At 59.0% G+C, this 21,788-nt stretch overlaps 2 protein-coding genes across 5 annotated transcripts in view; one reads left to right on the top strand and one right to left on the bottom strand.

The window, feature by feature from the left end:
- The window catches only part of RSPH1 (radial spoke head component 1), a 40,786-nt gene extending 25,555 nt beyond the window's left edge, over positions 1 to 15,231 (top strand). The window contains exons 9-10 of one of the 2 annotated variants that reach the window (XM_059392413.1): positions 12,656 to 12,806; positions 15,161 to 15,231. In XM_059392413.1, coding sequence (XP_059248396.1) covers positions 12,656 to 12,768 — 113 coding nt within the window. In that variant the 3' untranslated portion in view covers positions 12,769 to 12,806; positions 15,161 to 15,231. Of the gene's footprint in view, positions 1 to 3,743; positions 4,697 to 12,655; positions 12,807 to 15,160 lie in introns of those variants that run through there. The other variant, XM_059392415.1, reaches the window with a different exon arrangement.
- UBASH3A (ubiquitin associated and SH3 domain containing A) overlaps positions 2,374 to 21,788 on the bottom strand; it is a 42,955-nt gene continuing 23,540 nt past the window's right edge. The window contains exons 9-14 of one of the 3 annotated variants that reach the window (XM_059392406.1): positions 18,948 to 19,070; positions 17,395 to 17,487; positions 15,234 to 15,378; positions 14,478 to 14,584; positions 11,900 to 12,009; positions 2,374 to 2,644 (exon numbers count right to left, since the gene is read on the bottom strand). In XM_059392406.1, coding sequence (XP_059248389.1) covers positions 2,603 to 2,644; positions 11,900 to 12,009; positions 14,478 to 14,584; positions 15,234 to 15,378; positions 17,395 to 17,487; positions 18,948 to 19,070 — 620 coding nt within the window. In that variant the 3' untranslated portion in view covers positions 2,374 to 2,602. Of the gene's footprint in view, positions 2,645 to 8,767; positions 9,244 to 11,899; positions 12,010 to 14,477; positions 14,585 to 15,233; positions 15,379 to 17,394; positions 17,488 to 18,947; positions 19,071 to 21,788 lie in introns of those variants that run through there. The other 2 variants (XM_059392405.1, XM_059392407.1) reach the window with 2 other exon arrangements.

The raw sequence follows: 21,788 nt of genomic DNA, 5'->3' as shown, positions 1-21,788 counted from the left end.
CAGGGCTGCTCATACCTGAACGTGTCACACAGCGCTCTGCATGCATCTCCTTTGTGTCTGGGGACCCTGTGAGCAAGGAGCCAGCAGCACGCCTGCCAGGACACTGTGGCCCTGCTCTCCACGTGCCTCCTTGGGGCGTTGGGGCCCGCCGGGTCCCTGCGCCCACTCCACGACCCCACTGTCCCTGCTGAGATCGGAATTTAGTGCCAGCTCTGCGTCCCCAGCCTCCCCTCCAGGCTGCAGAGCACAGCCCCCAGGGCTCCATAAGGACTCCCGTGTGGTCTCCGTGTCCTCCAGTCCCCTGCAGGGGAGAGACTATGACAAGGGAGTGGCTGCATCACTCGCAAAGACCAGCTCCATTTCTACACTTCGTGTCCCTAGCCTGTGACCTCGAACAGTTTGACCTCTTTGGTTCCACACCGCCCTTGTCCAGGTTTCAGAAGTCAACCTGCTGACTTAGCAACGGCACCTTCAGGGCTTAAGTCAACAGGGAAGTCCCAGGTCAGGGCAGCCACGGCAAACACTTGGGTGAATCTCGACTCACTCCTTCCCATTGGTCTGGCACCTGCTCCCGGGTTCCTGCTGGGGGACCCGCAGTCCTCCCCTGGGCAGGCAGCCCCGTCCTGGAAAGATCTGGGCCCCCCGACCTTGGGCTCTGTTATCTCAGCTCTTCTCGGGTCTGGAGCAATGAGAGGCGGCAGGTGTCCTGAGAACTGGCCTTGGATGTGAGGCATCGCGCCCAGGGGCAGGTGTGGGAAGGCTCTGGGAGCAGAGAAAGGTTGGTTCCCTTCCTTGGGGGAGGGCAGGGGGGAGGAGTGCCGGAGAAGGGGGGGCAGAGGAGGAGAGAGGATTCTCCTCTGCAGACGGTGGGGCTTCAGGGAATCGGCAGTTCCTCGTCTTCAGCCTCTCATCCATTCCCGCCCCGCTGGCTCCCCGGCGGTCTCTCCACGCCTCACTCCCTGCCCCCTCACTCCTCTCCTGGAAGGGACCGCCGGGGCTGAGCCCTGAACCGGCCCTCGGCTCTGCCTCCCTTACGAGGAGACTCGTGTTGGTTCCTCAGCTTGGTCTTACTCGTCTGTCCCCAGCGTTTCTCTTCCCCGGGGGGCATGTACCCAGGGCGCCGAGCGGCCAGGGGATGTGAAATCTGTGACATGACAGTTGCTATGGGGCCAGGGAGCGGCGGCTGGGGATGGCCCCAGGCCTTGCCATCACCAGTGCAAATATGGGCCATAAGGACGCTCGTGCCCGCCGTGGGCCACCCATGCCCTCCCCCGACTGGCGAGGAGGCCACCACGTGCCCGCCGCAGGTGTGGGTACTCTGGGATCGGCTAATGGGAGGTCGTGGTCCTTGAGCCGCTCTGTGCCGATGACAAGCCTGTGGCGGGAAGGAGCACCCCCCGCCCCGCCCCAGGTGTGGTAGTTTGAAAAGCGCTAGTCACGAGATGAGGGAAAGCTTGCAAGGGGGTGGGCTGTGGAACGAGATGCCCCAGCGCCACCACCTCCTTCATGCCGCCCCCCGGGCTCCCCACCGGCCCCAGGGTGCGGGAGCCGGGGGGTTAGGTCCGCACGGCTGAGCCTGGGGACAGAGAGGGACCTGGAAGCCGTCCAGCTCAGCCACAGCATACACAGGCCTTGGCCCGGCACAGACGCTCAACCAGGAATGCTGAAGAACATTCCGGGGAGGGAGGGTCTGGGGAAGGGTTGCCAGCCTGTGAGCTCACCTGGGCTTCCCGCTCCGCTCAGCTCCAAGCCCGAGGCGGGCTGTGCGCCCCTCCTGGAGAGCCTCTCTGTTCCCGAGCCCCACCCCGGTGCACGTCCTTCCGTCCCGTGGTCCTCTTTTCTGGCCATCGGGAGGAGGAGAAGAGAATGGCTTGGATTTTACCGAGGGGCGAACCAAAGGGAGTGCCCTGGTTTGCTCAGGGTCCCACCCAGGCAGCCCCACATCCCATCCAGGTGGCCTGCCCCCAAGACCACGACACCTTCCGTCGCGGTCACATGAAAGCAGAGCAGGTCACCGTGGACAGAGGGGCCCACGCTGCGCGGCTGCTGCAGCTCCCCTGTTCCCTGCGGGGAAACGACACGGTTTCCTCCCACGCCTGGATCTGGGCGGCAAAGACTTAGGCTCAGAAGGTCCAAGCCCCAAGCTCCCAGGGGGCCGCCTGAGGATGGGGTCCCGGGAGCTGCGTGGGGGAGGGACCAGGGCTCTGCTGAGCCTCTGCATTGCTAACAAGCTCCCGGGGACGCCCCACGGACCACGCATTAGAGAAGCGGATAGGAGAGGCTTATTCGGCGTTTCCTCACCTCTCCTCGAGGCTGCTTACAATTCTCCGGGCAGAGCGCTCCGGGGCGCCTGGTGTTGCACCACGAGATGAAGCCGGGCGCACACTCAGCCCCTCTGAGCAGCGCCCAGGCCCAGGACGGCAAAGTGGCCCAAGGACCCCTGGGGGCAAATAACACGCGCGTTTTCCGGAGCCGGTCGCTAAGCTCAGCGGCGCCGTCGTCCTGCAGTGAGCTCTTCATGGCCTTTCTCCTTCGGGGCTTGTGCAGGTTTTGTGTCGTAGCTTGTTTGGGTCATGCTTTGCTTTGTTGCGCTAAGGAACTTCTACTTCCTTATGGACGGCACACAGCGCAAGACACTGAGTTCCTGGGGGAGAGAAATACACTTTTTAAAAAAAGATTTTATTTATTTGACAGACTGAGATCACAAGTAGGCAGAGAGGCAGACAGACACAGAGAGAGAGAGGAGGAAGCCGACTCCCCGCTGAGCAGAGAGCCCGATGTGGGACTCGATCCCAGACCCTGGGACCATGACCTGACCCAAAGGCAGAGGCTTAACCCACGGAGCCACCCAGGCGCCCTGAGAGAAATACACTTTTGCAGAGAGAAGGAGAAATCTGATATTTCCAGATCATCCATTTTCTGAATGACTTCTTAGGGAACTTCTGTGCTTGCAGCCTTCACTAAGAAGACGGTGTGTGTGTTGCGTGTGTGCATGTGTGCGCACGTGCATGTGTGAGTGTGTGCACGAGCGCGTGTGTGTGCCTGTGTGTGATTATTTTGCTTAAGTTTTAGGGGCAAATGGTCCTCAGCAGTTGGAAGTGGCATTTGCTCGGAAGCAAACGGGGGTGAACAGTGAATGACTCTGGAATGTTCCGCGGCCTTTGGACGAGGCGGGATTCTGGTTACACTCCTGATGGGGCATCTCTAAGATCCCCTCAGTCTCTCAGAATTCCGCCCGGCTTAAGAGCTGGACGCCCGCCTGTCAGTTTGCTCTTAGCGGCTCCGAGTGGCTTCCTGGTGCGGCTGAGCCGAGGGGGCCAAGAGAGGCAGAGCACCCTGTTGAGCAGGGAGGTTGGGGAGGCAAGGCGGGGGGGCTCCCTCCAGGCACCGGAATTGCCGGCCGGGCAGGGGGCGCGGAGGAGATGCAGCCTCACAGGGACCCCGGGATCGAACTGTCTGTCCAGGTCCCAGCCCTTCCCCGGCTGTCCCCCAGCTCTGCTTCCCTCCGGGCTCCAGGTCTTCGTCTCCCTTCTCCTGACGCTGTCGAAGCTCCCTCCTCCCCCACTTTGCTGGAGGCCGGCAGAGCCCGCCATGCCTGCTGGGGTGGTCGCCGGCAGGCCTGTCCTAGAGTCTTGTCACTAAAGGTGACCTCGCCCCACACAGAGAACAGTGTTCAGGCCCCCTGTCAGCAGTGGGCTGAAGACGGCTCATCAGCTCACGACGGCTGATTTCTACATTTTCAGGCATTTTGTAAATCGGCGATGAAGACACAACGCAGGTGGCTCAGAATCGGCCATGGTGGGAGAATTTACACCCTGGAAACCGGCAGACACTGCACATGCTCCAGCTGAGCCCACCGCTGCTCAGTACTTGGAAGACAGCCCTCCCTTGGGGACAGAGGCTGGGGGCTGGGACAGGCTCAGCCCGCTGGCAGCCTGCACCCAAGCCACACTGAGATCGCACCCAAGGTCACCGTGGGCAGGAGACAGAACAGGGGCACCAACCCAAGTCTCCCGAGACCCAGCACAGTCTTTTGCAAAATGGTCTGATGAACGTCTCCTTTATCAGTGGAAACCATTTCTGGCAATTCCACGGATCCCTGTGTGCGTGGATCATCTGTGGGGCACACGTGGGGGGCGGGTATGGGAAGAGACTCCTTGCCTGTAGCATCCTGCTGTGCCGGGATCCGGCCCCGGACCCAAGGACCCCGGAGCCTTCTAACGTTCGTGGCACACTTTCCAGGTCTGGAATCTGGGTGGGAGGGGGGCCCGGTTCATGCCTGGATGTCCTCGGTCCTCACGTCCCAGGACCCCGCCCTTCAGAGCGCCCCACGCTGCTCAACTCAAGAGAGACACCTGATGTTCTTCCCTGTATTTGTGCGTCTACTCTGCGACGGTATGGAATGGCTACGCCAGGGTCCCCCGCACACTGGGGCTGTCATGGGTGCCCAGGGCCGGTGCCACACCGCCTGTCACAAGGGCTCAGGGAACACATCTGGGTTTCTCCACGGGCGACGATTTTGCTCCTCAGGACATATTTGGCAAGATCTGGAGACGTGTTTGGTGAGTGTGACTGTCAAAGGGGCGTGCTGCTGGCATCTTCCTGGGTCAAGCCCAGACGTGCGGCTAAACACTCCACAGTGGGCAGCACAGCCCCCTCTCCCTCCCCCAGCAAAAAGCTCCCGTCCCCAGATGTCAGCAGTGCTGAGGGTTTGAATCTGGGGCGCACAGCTGTGGAGTGAGCTGTGATCACAGGTGCTGGGTCCCCAGGGAGCCCCATGAGCACTTCGTGGGTTAACGTGGGGAGGGGTCAGCCTGGCAGTGCAGCAGACCCTCCTATGCAAGGACACAGCATGCCTGTTGACCCAGACCGTGTTCTTCTGGGCCCGCGATGGCATGTTTAGGCTCTCAGGCGTTCTCCTAAGCATCGCCCTGGGCGTATTCTGTTCTGCTGTCATTGCTGTGCGCTTGGGATGTTTTCTGTTGCATCCCCCGATGGCATACATGAGATCTGTCGACGTCTGACTTTTACCCTTGAGCTCAGGCACTTACTGGATTCTCCTCTGGTGGTCCTAGAACCTTGGTTGATTTTCTTGGGGCTCCAGGTCTGTGGTCCGGGCATCGCTGCCCACTTTCAGCGTGCCAGCAGAGGGAGGGGGCTCGGCATTGGGAGGAGTGAGCCTGTGCCCCCCACCCCCAGCCTCCGTGGCTCTCCAGACTGATCTGAATCTCCTGAAGGACGGAGGTTCTGGCTACGGCTGTCCGTGGGGTTTTGTGAGCCCCTGAGGCCAGGCGACAAGGTGGTTCAGGGTGGAGAAGACTCTTGGGTCTGCAGAGGAGGCCCTGGGAGTGCTGGGTGGTGACCCCAGGTGGGGACCTGGTCTTCCTTCCAATGGGCGTGTTGGCAAAGCCACCAGTAAGCCCCCTCACTCGAGGGCTGAGAAGGGTCGGGGCTCCGCGGGGAAGCTTGGGCCCGTGTCACCCAGACTGAGCCCCTGCGAGCCCCTGGGGGCTCCCGGAACACCTGGACGGGGTCAGGGGAGCCCAGGAACGTAGAGCCGTGTTCTCCCCAGGGCGGGAGCACGGGCGGCTGCATGACTCGTGTTCTTGCCTTCGTCCCTCAGACCAGCTATAGCCCACAGGGAGTCAGACTTTGATGTTTAACACTTAAAAATAAGTACAATAAAGGGAAAAAAGGTCAGGAGAGGAGGCGCACGGCGGTGGGTGTAACCGGCTCGGCCGACGGTGCCGTTTCCACACGCCTTGTGCCGAACCACCCGACGTGGCTGGTGCTCAGCCGTTCAGGGGTTTGTATTTTTTGGTGTTCACACCCACGTTTTTTATGCACCGTGTCGTCCTAGGGCTATTGTGACAAAGGACGGTGAGAGAAGTGTTTCTTGGCCCAGCCCGGAGGCTGGTCATGCAGGGTCCAGGGGTGGACAGGGCCGGCTCCTCCCGTCCTCTCTGAGGCCGTCACATGTGTCCTCACGGGATTTCCCTACGCGCGTCTGTGTCCTGATCTCACAGGAACACAGGTCACATCGCATCACGGCCGCCCTGGGGACCTCATGTGACCTTACTTAACCTCCTTAGAGACCTGACCTCCAAAAAAAGGCTACATTCTGAGGTGCTGGGGCTCTGGAACCTCAACTTACGGGTTTGCGGGAGGCACACGATTTAGCCCATGAAATTCACCAACATGACCAGGCACCAAAATAAATAAATAAATAAATAAATAAATAAATAAATATCTCAAATTTGGTTCTAAAAGAAGACTTGCTCCCATGGGGAATTATGATGGATAACGCAGAAGGTGTTGGTGGTGGCCCCAGACTTGTCACCACGCACGTGACCCTCAGAGGCTCCAGGTGCCCCGTCAGACCAGACTCAGGCTCCCCCGCCCTTGGCTGCCCGGCTCCGAGGCCATTCGGCCCCCCAGCACCTTCCATCTTTTGAAAGAGCTGGTGGTGGGTGGGGGAGAGGCTTTCCTCAGGGTGCCACAGGCTCGTGTGTTCACAGGAACATCGGCCGCATCACGGGACGCCCTGGGGATGCCCAGGGTGGGCTCCGCGGGGCCTGCCTGCGGCAACGGAGGCCATTCCCAGAGGCCGCCAGCAGGGGTCAGTGTAGGCCTACGGACGCACCGGCGCGGCCCGCTCGCTCGGAGGGCGCTAGGGTCTGTGTCTCCGCGTCTCCTTGAGGGTCTAATTGCAAACTTGCACCAACCGTAGATAAACGTCCGCCCGTCCCGCCCTTTCTCCAGCGCGGCTCTGTTCTCAGGGCCCGTCCTCAGGACAACGAGGTCATTCTGGAAGCGCAAAGGGACGGAACCGCGCGTTCCTGCCGTTGCATCAGAATGGGGGACTGGGGAGAACGAGAATGAGAAGGAAAGACGGAACTCAAAGACAACGGAGTTTCCCTGCTCCGTGGGGAGCCTGCCTCTCCCTCGCCTCCCTGCTTGTTCTCCGTCTCCGTCTCGGCCGGTCTCTCTCTAAAATAAATAAAAAATCTTAAAAAAAGAAAAGAAAAAAGAAAGCGGAGTGTCTTGCTCTTTGGACCTTGGAGTCTGAGCTCCAAGCCCATCTCGTGGTCCCTGCAAAGCCCCGCCTGCCGCCGGGCAAAGAGGATGGTCCTCCCTCTGGTTACCCAGGGCCGTGCGGCCCAGCAGTCTCATCCCCCACCCGGCGAACCCAGACACCGCGGGACCACCCCAAAGAAGGCGCTGCTTGCTTGATTTGTGAAGGTTTGGGTCATTCTCATGGGGCGGCATCAGGCTATCTGTGGGGGAGGACAAGGAAAGATTTCCTCCTGACCGTGGGCAGCTGTCCAGGCAGGTGAGGACTTTGCAGCAGGTGCTGCCCTCCCCGTCTTGGGGGCCCGTTTGCTTTCTGGTCGGTGCCCTCTGGGAGGCGTGCAGGGCTCCCCCCTCAAGACTCTTGTGCTGGAGGCCAGGGGTGGGAGCGGCCCGTGAGCAAGCGGCCCTCTGCCCTCTGCTCTTGGCCAGCTGCAAACATCTTCATGTTGACACAGGAAGACAAGGTCACAAGTGAAATAAAATAAGCGACAAACATCTTGATGTGTTTCTCGGGAGATACGGCAGGACCGCAAAGCGAAGAGCCTTTTGTGTGGCCTGTGTGTTCTTTGTGACGTGGCTGCTTCCCCGTCCCGGTTCCGGGGGCCACCCTCTCTGTTCCTCAAGAGCTCCACGGACTGGGAGCCTCGCCTGGGAGATCTCAGGGGAGATCCGGGGACGGGGCCGGCACGTCCCGCCAGCTTCCCTCTTTGCTTTGTGAAAGGTCAGACACCGGTCAACTGGGGTCCCGAGCACCGGAACTGGAACACGGTGGGAGAGGAGGAAGGGCAGTCGGGGTCACGGTGCCACGGTGGGACTTCGTTTGGGACACCGAATGCATTGGTGGTGGGGACAGGTGTGCCCCGTGGGGGATGGGGGAGAGGACACCGCGGGGGGACACCCATCCCCCACCCGGGCCACCGGCCGGACAGTCAGAGACATCACTGGATTGGCTGCTTCCGGGCAGGGGTCCCCGTGGTGGTGGTGGGTCTCTCCTGTGAGTCAGGGCGGGACAGGGTCCCCCTGTTTGCAAAGCCACCTCCCCTTCCTCTTGACCAAAACAGAGAAAAGGGGAATCTGGCGAAGGAGTGAACTGAGAGAGGGTCTCACATCCTCGTACTGGGGCTCCGGGACAAGCGGCCGGATGTGTGGGGTGTGGAGGGTGGACAGTGTCCCCCAAACCGTCGACATCTGAATCCCAGATCTGTGACCTTGTCCCTTCCAGGGCAAAGGGGACCCTGCAGACGGTGTAAGTTGTGGATCCTGAGAGGGGAGACCATCCTGGACTATCGGGCCGGCCCTCTGTAATCCCAAGGGACCTTATAAAACTGGGACGGGTCCGAGGCAGAAGGGGAAGGGGCCGTGGAAGTGGAGGGGCGGGGTGGGGGGCGGGGCTTGAAGATGCTGCTGTCTGCAGATCTCAGGGGGCGGGGACAGCAGGTGCCTCTGCATGGGGGGGGGGGAAGGGAACACCCCCCACCTCCGGGGCCTCCCCAAAAGCCTCTGGGAGGAATGCCGCCCGCTGACCTGTCTCAGAAATCCTGACCCCCAGAGCTGTAACAGAACTAATCTGTGCACGTGTGATCAAAAATTTGTGTCGTCCCCAATTGCCACTCCGTGGTGATGTGGGAAACTCGTACCCGGGGAGGGGACCCCGAGCCGCGGCTCCACGCCTTCAAGCTGGCGGGTGGTTTCCTGTTCCATTTTATTGAGTATCAGACCCCATTCGGCCTGTGTGGACAGAGCCACCAAGTGACTGGCACGGAACGAGGAACAGGGCAGGGAGCCCACCGCATCAGAACACAGGAAACAAAGTGGGTGTGTCCTTCCAGTGCTCCGTGGTGGGTCACTGTGGCTCCTTCCGTCCCGGCCACATGGTGGGTTCACAGTTACCAGGGCTGCATGGGTGGGGTAATGGTCTCCCGGTGGCTGCTGCACGGGCGACAGCAGGTGGCGAGCATCCGGGGGTCCAAAAGTGCATCTCGTGCGTCTACAGCTCCCACGGGGGGCGCGGAGGACACGGGAGCGCGGCTCCTAGCTGCCCGGGAGCCAGTTCCGCCAGTTAAACGCCGCGTTCGAGCCGTGGGTCAGCGTCTTCACGGGCGGGCTCACCAGTTCCCACTTGCCTTCCTCTCGGTTCTCCTCACAGAAGCACATACCCAGGGAAGGGACCTAGGATGGTTTCCCATCGCTTATGAAGGTTTTACACCAGGTCTACACTGGCGTCGCTGCCCCAAACACGGCGCCTGCGTCTCACACAGCCGTCGGGGGTGGGCGCCTTGCCCTCCACCCCCATGCATGAGGAAAATGCCTGCGTTATTGGCTGTCAGGCTGGGGATCCTGTGGGTAGGGGCAGAGGCCGGGACCCTACTAATGTCCAATGGGCACAGGGGCCCGGGGCCCGGGGCCCTCCACTGCGGAAGCACCTTGCCCCGGAGCTCAGCAGCGCCCAGGCTGAGGAGACCCAGCAACTGCTGGGGACTGACTGACTCAAATTCAGCATCACGAGAAGGTGCTGGCATGGTTTTCAGGGCCCAGGGAAGTGAATTAGACCCCAGCGCCTTCTTCTGCAAAGCGTTTGTGTAGATTTTAAGGCTTTTTTTGGGTTTGTTTGCATGTTTTACTTTCCTCTTTCCCCTCCATTTGGATGCTTAGAAATTCCTCAATGAGAGAAAGTTTGCAGAAATGTCAACCCACGGGGGTTCCCCATGGAGGCTGGTGTTGACACAGGACAACTCTGTCCTGGTTAGACCTGGCGTGTGTGTGCGTGCGCATGTGCATGTAGGTCCGCGGGTGTAGGCACGCATGCACTCCGTGCACATATGTGTACGTGGGCACATATGTGGGTGTGTACATGTGTGCACGCATGTGTGTATGTGTGCATACATGTATGTGAGCACACGTGTGCACATGTGAGTGTACGTGTGGGGCAGCACAGTGCCCTGGGCTAGGGGAGGGTTGTGAAGGGCCTGCTTCCATCTGTCCTTGATCTGAAGGCCTGTGGTCCCCAGAGCCCCTTAGTAAATGTCTGATACGTGCAGGCAAGTCCAGCCGTTGGGGAGGGGGTGGGGCGGACACCAAAGTCTCAGGATGAGAAGGTCACGGGAATTTGGAAGTTCAAGGCTGTTGTCTTGAGAAGGGGAGGCCGAGGCTCAGGGGAGTGGGTGGGAATCTGGCCGCGGAGACAGTGGGGTTTTGGAATAGCACCAAACCTGCGGCTCTGTCAGCTACCGGCCGTTGTGTGGGGGGCCTGGAGCCCCAGGACAGCCTGCAAGGGTGTAGGATCGGGAGGCAGCACGGGAGGACGGGGAGGGAGACGGTGACATCTGCAAGAGCAATGCTTGGGGAAAGGGGGTGCAGGGGCCACCAGGAGGAGCCCCAGGAAACTGCTTTGTCATCCAGCACGGTGGGCAGGCTCAAGCAGTCCACGAGGGGCCCAGGACCCAGAGGGCTTGGGGATGTCTGGGTCGCTGTTGGGAAACCCCACCTTGGAGACACTTTGGAGGAGATGCATGCGTTCACACGGGTCCAGAGGGCACTGAACGAGAAGAGAGAAGGTGCACGCAGGGAGAGCTCTCCGACCACCCCCACCGCAAGGGAGGACCGGGCTTGACTGGGCTCTCCCAGGTGGGCAGGGTGGGCTCTGAAAGCCGGGGACTTTGCACAGGCTCAGAGCTGGTGCTGACAGGGGGGTCCTGGGGTCTGCTCCTCTGGGGCCAAGCTGTGGCTGCTCACGGTCCTGTGACAATTTCGCACCAAGGAACCGGCTCAGGGACCCATCTCCCATCACGGGTATTGTCCACACACTGCACTCCTAGCCTCAAGGTCATCGGTCAACTGATTCATTTGATGGAAAGGCCACGGATGGGGGGCAAGTCTAGCTCTGAGTAGATCTTCCAGGTCAGAGCAGGGGTGGGTTTGAGCCCCAGTTTGCCTGCTTGGGCTCATCTTACCAATAGATAAAGCTGCCTCTGGGTGACCATCTGAGTGATGGTCAACAGGCAGGTGCAAGGTACCCACTGTCCTTCTCTACGTGTTGGTTACCTGTAAGTGTTTGCAGAGCCCCAGCCCAGCCCTGGCAGCCATGGTCCTTCTCTACAAGTTGGCTACCTGCAAGTGTTTGCAGAGCCCCAGCCCAGCCCTGGCAGCCATGGTCCTTCTCTACATGTTGGCTACCTCCAAGTGTTTGCAGAGCCCCAGCCCAGCCCCAGTACCCACTGTCCTTCTTTACATATTGGTTGCCTACAAGTGTTTGCAGAGCCCCAGCACAGTCCCGGTACCCACGGTCCTTCTCTACATGTTGGTTACCTACGAGTGTTTGCAGAGCCCCAGTCCAGCCCCAGGCACTCGGGCTACAGAGAGTCCTGTGGGGTCCATGGCAGGCTGACTCCAAAGGAAGAGGGTGGGATTCCTTTCTGTCCTCCTGCCCCCACCCCCACCCCTGGGCTCCCAGAACAAGCCAGGCCAGCCTTCGCTCTTTCTCTTGGTGTCCACATGGCTTACTCCCCGCTGGACCATTCGTCCCCACTACCGGAGCTGCACGGCATTACCGTATCTTAGTTTTTGTAATAATAACAATATATAATGATAGCAATGTGGGCAGAAAATGGCCAAAGTTGCCCTAGTGATGAGGGCATCAGTCCCTGCCCAGGGCTGCCCTGTGCAGAAGAGCAGGTGTGCCCACCCTCAGGAGAAGGGGCAGGCGGGATGGTCCCTGCTGCCCTGGGTGGCCTGGACCCTGTTTTCCTTCTGAGAAGGAAGTGTGATGAGCCTGTGGGCTCCGGGGCTTGACTTCATGGCCTGAATCTCTTCAGGGGCAGGCACGTACCTTTCTCACTAACTGGGCGAAGTCTCCACTGTCCCGGGGTGGCAGCCCAAGGAGCGGGCGCGTGCAGGAGTCCAGCGCCGAGCCATGGCTCACAATCAGGATGACGCCTGCTGTAGGGGAAAGCACACTCGGGGTCAGAGGGGGCACGGAGAGTGCCTTCTACTAGAAGAATGTCCCCAGCGTTACTGGGGGGAGCCACCTCAAGGTGCATGCAGCCTGAGAGAGCCCGGGGAGGAAGCGGCGTGGCAGAGCCATGTGTGCTTCGTCTGTGGGGCATCACGTTCACAGTCTGGGGCGGCACCTGCCGTGGGCTTCGGGGATGTGACTGTGCCGTGATTCAGGTCCCCACTTTTGGCAGGATGTTGTGGTGGCTGCCGCCCAGGCTGGGTCTCTTAGCTAGAGAATCATCAGCCGGTTGGCCACCATGAGCCCGCTGATGCCTCTCACTTCGATAGGAACCTTCCGAGTCCACAGGTGCAGCGTGTCTCCTGCCGGCAGCGTGACTGACTCGAGGACGAAGCCCAGCAGGGGAGAGCTGGCCCAGCCGGGAAAGTCCGGGAGGTGCCCTGGCCAGACCCCCAGACTCACCTGCAGGGGGGAGGCAGGTGACGGGCTTCCCCAGAGGGCTGTGGCTGACACAGAACAATCCGCTCATGCTGCCTCCTAACACGACTGTCATTCTCCAGCAGGACCAAAGCCCTCCTGTGTTATTTCCTGTTCATTCCACTCACGCATCTTTGGTTTCCCAAGTCACAGTGCAGCCCGGTGCCGTCCAGGAGGTGCACGCGCAGCTTGGACTCGGCCTGTGCCCTCAGCACGTGGGCGACTTGGACACACGTGCTCCAGCCCTCGGAGCTTCAGCGTCGTGAGCGGTACGTGGCAGTGACGTCACAGACGGCACAGGAAGGTGAGCAGTTAACAGATGACGTCCGTGGAGGGCTCCCTGCCCGGGGACTGGTAGGTGTTGGCTTTCACCCTCCAGCCAACCTGGATTTCTCATTCCTCCTCCGTGGCTTGCCACACAGGCCACCCTCCTGCCTTGCTCACACTCTGCCTCTGGGGCACTGTTTGCCTTCCAAACCCTGCTTGTCCCATGACTCAGTCTCTGCCACACGTGTGGCCCCGTGGACGACGGGCTGTGTTCCCTGCAGTGAACAGCACATAGATGGTGGTGTTCAGTGGGAGCGGGAGCTGATAAAGCAGATCTCCATCCCCATTTCCGAAGGCCTCACCCCTGTAGGGGCTCCTCAGAAGGGCGGAGCCTCCCATGGCCTCTGAATTTCAGCTCAGAACAGAGGCTTGACATGAATGGCTGGTAAGCAGTGGGCAGAGGAGGGACCTACTGTGCAGTGGAAGGCTCTGAAGTCATCTTCCGTCCTTCGGTGCTCTGTGGCAGTCAATGTGAGGACAGGGCTTTGGTCATTGATTAAATGTCACTAAGGTGTGGTTTACAAAAGTAGCTTCCCAGGAGGCCGGTTGGTCGGAATAGCCAACATAAAGGAGCTTCGTGCCAGCGTGTCTGGGGGCTGGGGAGGCAAGGTTGGGGCTCTTCCTGCAGGATGTTTGGGAGCGTGTCCCCCTGTGCACCAGAGACTCTCAGGGAGGCCAGCGGCTCAGCTCTTCCCGGAGAGCAGAGATGGTCGTCCCCCGCCCGCATACATCTCCATCCCAGGTCTCTGGGATGAAGGACGAAAGGACCCCGGCCAGGGAGGGGGTCTGCTGGTCCCTTAACACCTCCGGGACTCTTCTTGGTGTAATTCAAAACCCGTAATGCTCCAGATGCTGCACACCTTCCCCAGCAGCACTCAAAGCCCTTGAGGGTCGACCACGCGCTTCCTCACGCAGATCTCCCCCGCGGTGTCTCACTGGGCGTCTGACATTGCACGGTGTTCCACACACCCTCGCTAAGCTATATATTTAAATGCTTAGTTTTTAGCTTTTTACTACAGACATGTTCAGAGAAGCCCAAAGAGGCCCCAAGGGGGGCCTCACGCCTGCCGGAGCCGCAACGGCCTGACATTTGTGCTTCGTGCGCCGCTGGGACTCTCCCCTGCCCCTCCCCCCTGTCCCGGATGTCGTGGTATTTCAGGCCCTACCCAGGGTGGCCCCTGCCTGTGAGGACTTCTCACCCTCCCACACCCAATCCGCCCCTGTCCCACCTCACAGGACCCGCTCAATCTCTCAGGCGATTCCCACATTCGGATTTTTCTGAGGGTATCAGCCGTGTCTGCATACAGATGTTTGTGCCGATCGGCATTCAAATGTGGCCTGACCTCTGGTCCTCCATCCTTGGTCTCTTGTTTCCCAGGAAGGAGACGTGCATGGCCTGTGGTGACAGGCTGTCCTGGGCCCCATCGGCTCTCAGTCTCAGAATTGGGGACCCGGGGGGAGATGTGTTTATGCACCCCTGTTCCTGTAGACGCGGCCGTATGACATGCTGATTGGGGTGGGGGTGGGAGAGGAGGGGACACTCCTAGGTTCACGATAACGGCCAGTCTCCACCCCAGGAGTAAGACCCCAACCCCCGGGGGGCTGCCCATCCCCCGGAATGGAGGAAGGGGGCAGGGGAGGCACTTACCATCCCGCGGGCAGGCGCTCACAATCCGTCCCACGCTCACCGCACACCTCTCCACGTACTCGTCGTAACTCTCGGCCGGCAGGAGGGAGGCGAGGGGAAACGCAGGCCTGAGGACGGGAGAGAGGACCCTGCCATGCTGGCCTGCTCGCTGTGTGGTCAGAGGGAGAAGGAGCCGCCCTTGCAGGACAGCCCTGCCTCAAGGCTGCTCATGGTCCCCAACCAGCGAAAGGCTGACGTCCAATCTCCAACAAGCGCCCTCACTGAACACCAGAGGGTTTTGTGATGGCGAAGAGTCGGCCACAAGCAGAGAACGACAGAACTTGTCTCCTTGACCACGCGCCCTAGCCAGGCTCCTCCAGCTCTCGAGGCCGACCGCTGGGCGTCCGTGTCCAACTGTGCAGTCAGTTTTAGCAAGACTCTTACTAACACGGTGACACGGGCTCCCCCATGATAGCTGAGTGACCCCCGCATGTCCCATTCCCCCAGGTGATGTCCGGTCACTCCGGCCCGCGTTCAGCCAGCCGCTGCTAGGACAGTGTATGGAGAACCGCCCCCCCCCCGCCCCCCCCCCCCCGCCCCCCCACTTGTCCTTGCTGTTCGGAGCGGAGTCCTGTCTTGTTCCCCCGTGACAACCCCCAGGGCAGCTGTCTCCCCAAATCCGTCTTGCTTACTGTCTTTAACAGGTGTCAGGAATACTTCTTGAGCAGGAGCTAGAGAAGCGCCCGGCCCCGGCAGAAGGCGAGAGGACGGGCGTACCTGTACTCCGTGCTGACGTTGAAGTTCGCCTCTTTCAGCTCGTCCAGGGTCATGAGAGCCGGGGTGGTTTTGCCCGACTCCCACTTTGTCCACTCGAAGATCCCGGGTTCCACTCTGATCTTGATTCTCTTCTCCAGTTTGAGCTCTGAGTTGGAACACAAGCGTTTGTCATTCTCAGAAAACATCCTTAAAAATTGTTTTCCCCTTTGCAAATACTGTTCTGTGATTACTCATAGCCGTGCTTTTTCTGAGTCAAAAACCAGTGGGTGTTTGGGAGGTGACTGAGGTGCGCTGATGGCCGTCTGTCGGGAAGGGACCGGGGCTGGGGGCTCCACCGGCAGCAGGCTCACCCTGGCACTCACTCTGATGGTCCAACACAGCCCTGCAGCCGGACCAGCCCTGGGTCTGGTCCTTGGTCAAGAGCGAGAGCACACCCCATGGCCAACCCGATGGTCCCGGGAAGACGCAGCCAGTGGAGGAGCACACTGGTCCCGCCGAGGCCCCATCCCGACAAAGACCCCAGACCGAGCAGAAGGTGAAGGCAGAGGAAGCTGTCTCTTGGAACACCCGGACTCCCCCACCTAGCCTTCCCAAGCGCTGTGTCCCTCAGCTAAGAGGACACCTGCGGCAGAAGGGCATCCCTGCGTGTTTTTGTTTGCAAGAGAGCAAATGTCATTCCGCTCAAATGCTGGAAATAAAATCAGTTCCCAAAACGCATTCCAGGTCCGTGGAACCGGTCCCTGTGCCAAAGAATGTGGAGAAAAGGGAGTTACAGGGTCTAGCCCGGCTTGCGGCCTCTCGCCAGCCCTTGGAGGGCCCGTGTCCACTGTGTGCAGGTCACGTGAAGGAGCAGTAGGAGAAGTGCCTCAGTGGGCTTGGTCACTCCATCTGTGGAGCCATCGGGCAGCCACGGCTCTGTGGGTCACCCTTTGGGAAATGGTCCCTCCAGACAGCCACTGACACGGTGTTGCAATTAAGGACAGCAGGTTAGCATCTCAGACGCTTGTCGGGAAGCAGATCAGTCATGTTCCAGGACCCAGGACGAAGGCCGAGTGCCCTCCTTTCTCTGAAGGGACCCAGGGTGAATGAACTGGTGCCTTTATCAGGCATCACGATAACAGTAAAGATGTTCTGCGCGTAGACCACGAGTCCCCGAGAGACCACATTGGAGACACTGTTGTTACCTCCACCAGGGACCATTTTGGAGAACTTTTTATCCCGCTTCTCAAGCCCACCCGTCGTGAGAGCGAGCTGTTCCCCTGCTCCTCCGTGTCTGCACCTGCAGGAAAGCCCCGGGCCCAGTCGGTGGGCGGGTCTCAGTGCAAACTCATGCTCTCGGCCTCAGTGGGCCTCAGTGGGCCTCAGTGGGCGCTCCATGCTGCCCAGCGGCCAACCTCCATCTCCCCGCCATGACCTGGCCCCTCTCTCTGATGGGCGTGTCATACCTTCTGTGTGTCCCCAAACCTCCAGGAGGCCTTCCCTTCCTCACTTTCAGCTGGTGGCCTGACTCCCTCTGTCTCTGAGAACGTGGAGGCAAGCCCTCCCCCGCCTTGGCACCCTGCTGCATCTGTGTCCACGAGCTCTGCCCTCCGTCCGATCGCTGTGCTCGACCTGTGCTCCCGCACCACGACCTACACCACACGCCCCCCCACCCCATACAAGGAGGGCAGGGGTTCAGTGGGAGATGCAGAACCAAGGTCCCCACACAGGCTGCCCTTCTTTGGCAGAAGCTGCTAAAGGTCTGCCCGTGGCTTCCTGAGAGACATCAGCCTTCGATGGTGCTGGACAGCTCCCGGGTGCCCATCCCCTTGCCCTGGCAAGAGTCCTGGGCTTGGGCTCAGAAGGGACCATGGTCATTCTCAGCTCTCTGGGTTTCTGAACGTTCCTCCTCGGACTTTTTTTTTAACATGTGGTGGACGTAGGCTGAAGGTGGACAGCGTGATGACAGGCTCCTGGCACTCAATTACAATCCTGGCATTTCAGAAATGTGGGGGGCTCAGTGCGTGTTAATGCTCTTAGAGGGCTGCTCCATGACCATCTTACGACTTCCGTGGCCATTCACCGCCCCTCACCCAATTCTTGCCCTGCCCACTTGCCCTCCCCTTGGAGAACAGCCCTGAGGGCAGGGCTACAGCAGCCCCTCCCTGTGGTTCTCACCCACCTTCCAGGATGTGTCTGGCTGTCTGCACACAGCGGAGGGCCGGGGAGGTGAAGGCGGCGGTCACTCTGATGCCACTGTCCAGTAGTGCTTCCCCTGGAAAACAGCAGGTGCAGAAATGCCTCCTCGTAACCGTGGCCTCCGATGGGTGGCTCAGTACCTGAGGGAGGCAGGGTCCTCAGGGGCCTCAAGATCCCCACCCCTGGGGCACATGCCTATATCACCCCCTTGAGTGTGGCTGGAAGCCGTGGGGACATGAAGTGGCCCTCCTGGGACTGTGCTGTGTCATGCGGCAGAAGGGGGTCAGGTGGGCCTGACCTATTCAGGAGAGCCCTTTAAAAGCAGAGATTTGTCTCCAGCTGTCGGAGAAAAGAGTCAGAGAGATTCAGAGGGATGGGGATTCGAGTGCCTGAGGGGCTCCGTCAGTTAAGGTCTGACTCTTGGTTTCTGCTCAGGTGGTGATCTCGGGGCTGTGAGATCGATCCCCACCCACATCGGGCTCCACACTGAACACAGAGCCTGCTGAGGTTTTTCCCTCTCCCCCTCCCTCTGTCCCACATCCCCCCCTGCGCTCTCACTCTCTCTCTCTCTCTCAAGAGTCCTGGGATTCGACATGCAAGCGATTCCTACTGCTGGCTTCAGAGATGGAGAGGACCACATGGCCGGGAATGTTGGGGGCGTGGGAGCCGAGCGTGGACCTTGGCAGATAGCCAGCAAGGGAATGAGGGCTTCAGTCCTCCAACCGCAGGGAACAGAATCCCCCCAACAGCCTTTTGGGAGAAACTGGAATTGCTTCCGAGAGGCCCCCAATGGGCACTTATCCCGGCGGACACCTGGCTTTCGGGCTGTGAGATCCTGAGCAGAGAACCCAGCCTCGCCGTGCCTGAGCATCGGCCTCAGGGAACCGTGAGCCGGCAGGAGCGTGCGGCTTCAAGGTCGCGTTGCTGCAGCAACGGGGAACTCAACGCTGCCCGAGGCTCGTGGGAGGACAAGCCTGGGAGTCCCGTTGCCTCTCACAAAACCAGACAGCCTGGTCCTTGGGAAAGAAGGGGTCTTTTCAGTAGGATATATGCACAGTGCCAAGGCCAGTGAGGCTACAGAGGAAGGTGTCACAGGCTGGACTGTGTCCCCCAAATCATATGCTGGGGTCCCGACCCCCAGGTCCTTGAGTGTGACCTTCCTCGGGCATGGTGCCTTCATAACCATGGCCAAGGCACAATGGGGCTGCTGGCGGGGGGGGGGGTCTAGTTCATTCTGACTGGTGTCCTTGTAAAAAGGGGGAGTTTGGACACAGAGACAGTGGGGACAGAGGGATGTGTCTATGCGCCACGGGGACGGGCCTGGAGCAGATGCCCTCATGGCCGCAGGAAGAACTCGGACTTCTGGCTTCCAGAACCGAGAGAGAACGCGTCCCTGTTGGAGAAGTCACTCCGTGTTGGCACTTGGTTATGTGGCCAATGGAGCCCTGCCTCGGAGTCCTCCTCAGCGGAGAGGGCGTGTAGTGAGGGCTCAGTGATAACCGCTGCTGTGATCACGGCAACTGTCCCCACACGTACCTGCCATCCTGGACTGGAATATTCCACACGATGATAAGGGCGGGTCGTTCTCAAAGTCTTTGATTCCGTTTCTCCTTCTGGGCAGGCTGTAAGGGAAGTTGAGGTCTGGCCGGTAGTATTTCCCTGAAGCAAGAATAAGCACCAGGCGTTCAGGTCCCCAACTTAGCGCATCTTTAAAACCCCCAAGATAGAGACCCGTATTGGAAGCGGGGTTATCCCTTAAATTGTCACCAGCTGTGTTTTTTCTGGAATGGGCTCTGTGATGTGGATTCCATTGGAGAGAAGTTGACGCACGCATTTCCTCAAATACAGAAAACACAGGTTTTCACCTCAGGAAACGTGAGACCCTCTTTGTCCCCTGATGACCTCTCACAAAGGTTCAGTCATGCAATTCTCCTGACTAAGAATGGAGTGTCTCCATTCCTGGCTGAGCTTAACTTGATGGGGATCCCAAGTTGGCACCAATTACAGACGTGAGATTCTGCGTGTCCCCATAGCCGGCAGTGTGCTATATTGTCTCCGGGGGTGGAGGACCCACGGCTGAGTGCTCTTGCATTCTGCATTATTCAGCCGATTGCTGGGGTGCACCTGGAAATCAGGAGGACCTGCGAGGACTCCTCCCACCCTCTGTGTAGAGACTGTGAAGAGTTCGACCTTGAGCTCTACGACCTGACAGTCTGGTGCAAACCCTGCCCCCACGGATTGCTAACTGTGTGATTAGAGGCAATGGACTTAATCTGCCTTATCAGTAAAAGGGGGAAGTGATAGAGCTGTTACAGTGAGTCTCGGAGATATCGCCTGGGTCCCAGGGCCTGGCTCAGGGTAAGAGTCCAAGTGGCGGGCCGCATCTCGTACTGAATTATCCATCATTCCTGCAGAGAGCATGGCGCCATGTCCAGCCCTCACGTTCTCCCAAGCAGCCTCAAACCTCTCGGCTGCCAGCAAGTTCCCACAGCCAAGCTGCCTTTCCTGAAACCTGCTGTACATTGGGGGCAGGGCCTGTCACATGCTCTGCCGGATCGTGCCAGCCCAGCCCTGCTCACAGCCTCCCAGCCCTTCACAAACAAGGGAGGCAGCCTGCTGCTTTCAATGCCTTGGTTTTCCAGTTCCGTGCACGATTTTCCTGGAAGTTCCCTCGCTGGAATATCCATTGGCAGAGACATTGTTTGAAGAAAGGCCTTCTTTAAATACCAAATACATGTTGTATTCACTGGGAAAAGCAGAATTTGTTTTTTTGGTTTTCGTTTTTTCCAAGAGAAGATCCACTGACTGTGTTGTCTTCTCAAAGGCATCTGTGATCACAAAAGGTCGACCTGCTTCCGCGTCGGTCCCTTGTCCTTGTTGATGCTCTGTCTGTGCGAGTTGGGGAGCAGAGCTCAGAAGAAGACAAGGCTTTGGTGCAACGTTAGGTTCTGGTGCTGAAGAACCTTTCAGATGTGGGGGTGACCTGGCCAACAGCATTGAGAAACGAGGGGCTGCATGAGGTGTGGGAATTTGGCCCAGAAGTGAGCTGAATGAGAAGGGTCAGAGGAGAGGCTGACCGCTCGCTTCCCCAGACACCCCATTGTAGCATGATGTGCAGAATTTGGACAAATAAGACCATCAGTATTCACTGCAGGGCCACTCTGCCTAGTGCAAAGAGCCACCAGGAGCCTCCTTCAGGCTGGGGCTCTCCAGCACCTTTAAAGCCCTTTCCCCTGTAGGTGACCTGGGCTTTTGTTTGAATGACCAATATCTTTTCTCTTTTCATGATGTCCGGTCCCTGGTTTTGGAGCTGGTTGGCTTGGGCTGGTCCTCACACCAACACCGCCACTCGCACACTGACGTCAGGGGCCATTTCAGTCCGTGGTCTCAGTCATTGTGGTCTTACAAGAACGTTTCTTCTAACTGCTGGTGTGAATGCCAACCTATCCACAGCCACTGACCATCCTGTGGTTTCTCGCCGGGGTCTCTGATCCATCTTGTTTGATAGAGACAACTGCCACATCCCTTCCATGGGTCCTGCAGATATGTTCGGTCATGATGTAATCTGCTCAGAATTTTCCCGGTGTGTGCTGGTCATCTACCAATGGTTTTCCCCAAGCATTTCCCCCTCTTCTCAGCCCGCTGGGCTCCCGGAGGAATTCCAAAAGAGCTTAGCTAGCCCAGGTACTGTGAACCTAGGTTCATTCAATATCTTCATTTATACAGTTATCTGTGGCTTTGAAATCATGACATGCTGGGCTTTCCGTTAAGGGGTGTGCGTGGGTACAGATGCGGGTCACTAGTAGAGACTGTTAGTGGGTGGGCTGCATTTACAAGCCCTGTCCTTAGTTCTTGGTGTTCTGGGGGGTGGCCTTGGGGTACACAAGATGCATGTTCAAAATACATCTGTCCATTGAGCAGCACAGTTAAACATTGTAGGGAAATGACCACAGCAGTGAAGAGTCACTCAGAGAGATACAGCAACGAGCCTGTGAGATAGGGTTGTTCCAGCAGCTGAGGGTTCAGAGACCGCACGGCACAGAGACCTCAATCCTCTTGAGTCAATGCTGCCCACCAGCCAACTACCATGTGTGCGTCCAGAAGAAAGACGACCATCCACGGGTCACACCGGCAGATTGCTTACTGTTGGCAGCCATTCCTCCACCTCCCACACAGCATGTGAGGTAAGATACTCCCAGACAGCGAGCACACTCAGGGTATAAGTATACGTCCCACCAAGAAAGATGTGGCACCCCTCCCACACATACTATCTCTACACAGTCACTCTCAAGAACGGTACCACAGGAGAACGGCCTCAGGAAGTTGAGGAGGGATGCCATTTGTTAGCTCTACCTTCTTTCTGGGCTTCAATTCTGT

The sequence above is a fragment of the Mustela nigripes genome, chromosome 2, assembly GCF_022355385.1.
Source record: "Mustela nigripes isolate SB6536 chromosome 2, MUSNIG.SB6536, whole genome shotgun sequence".
In the NCBI taxonomy this organism is placed as follows: domain Eukaryota; kingdom Metazoa; phylum Chordata; class Mammalia; order Carnivora; family Mustelidae; genus Mustela; species Mustela nigripes.
This window is presented reverse-complemented; position numbering and strand designations above follow the sequence as displayed.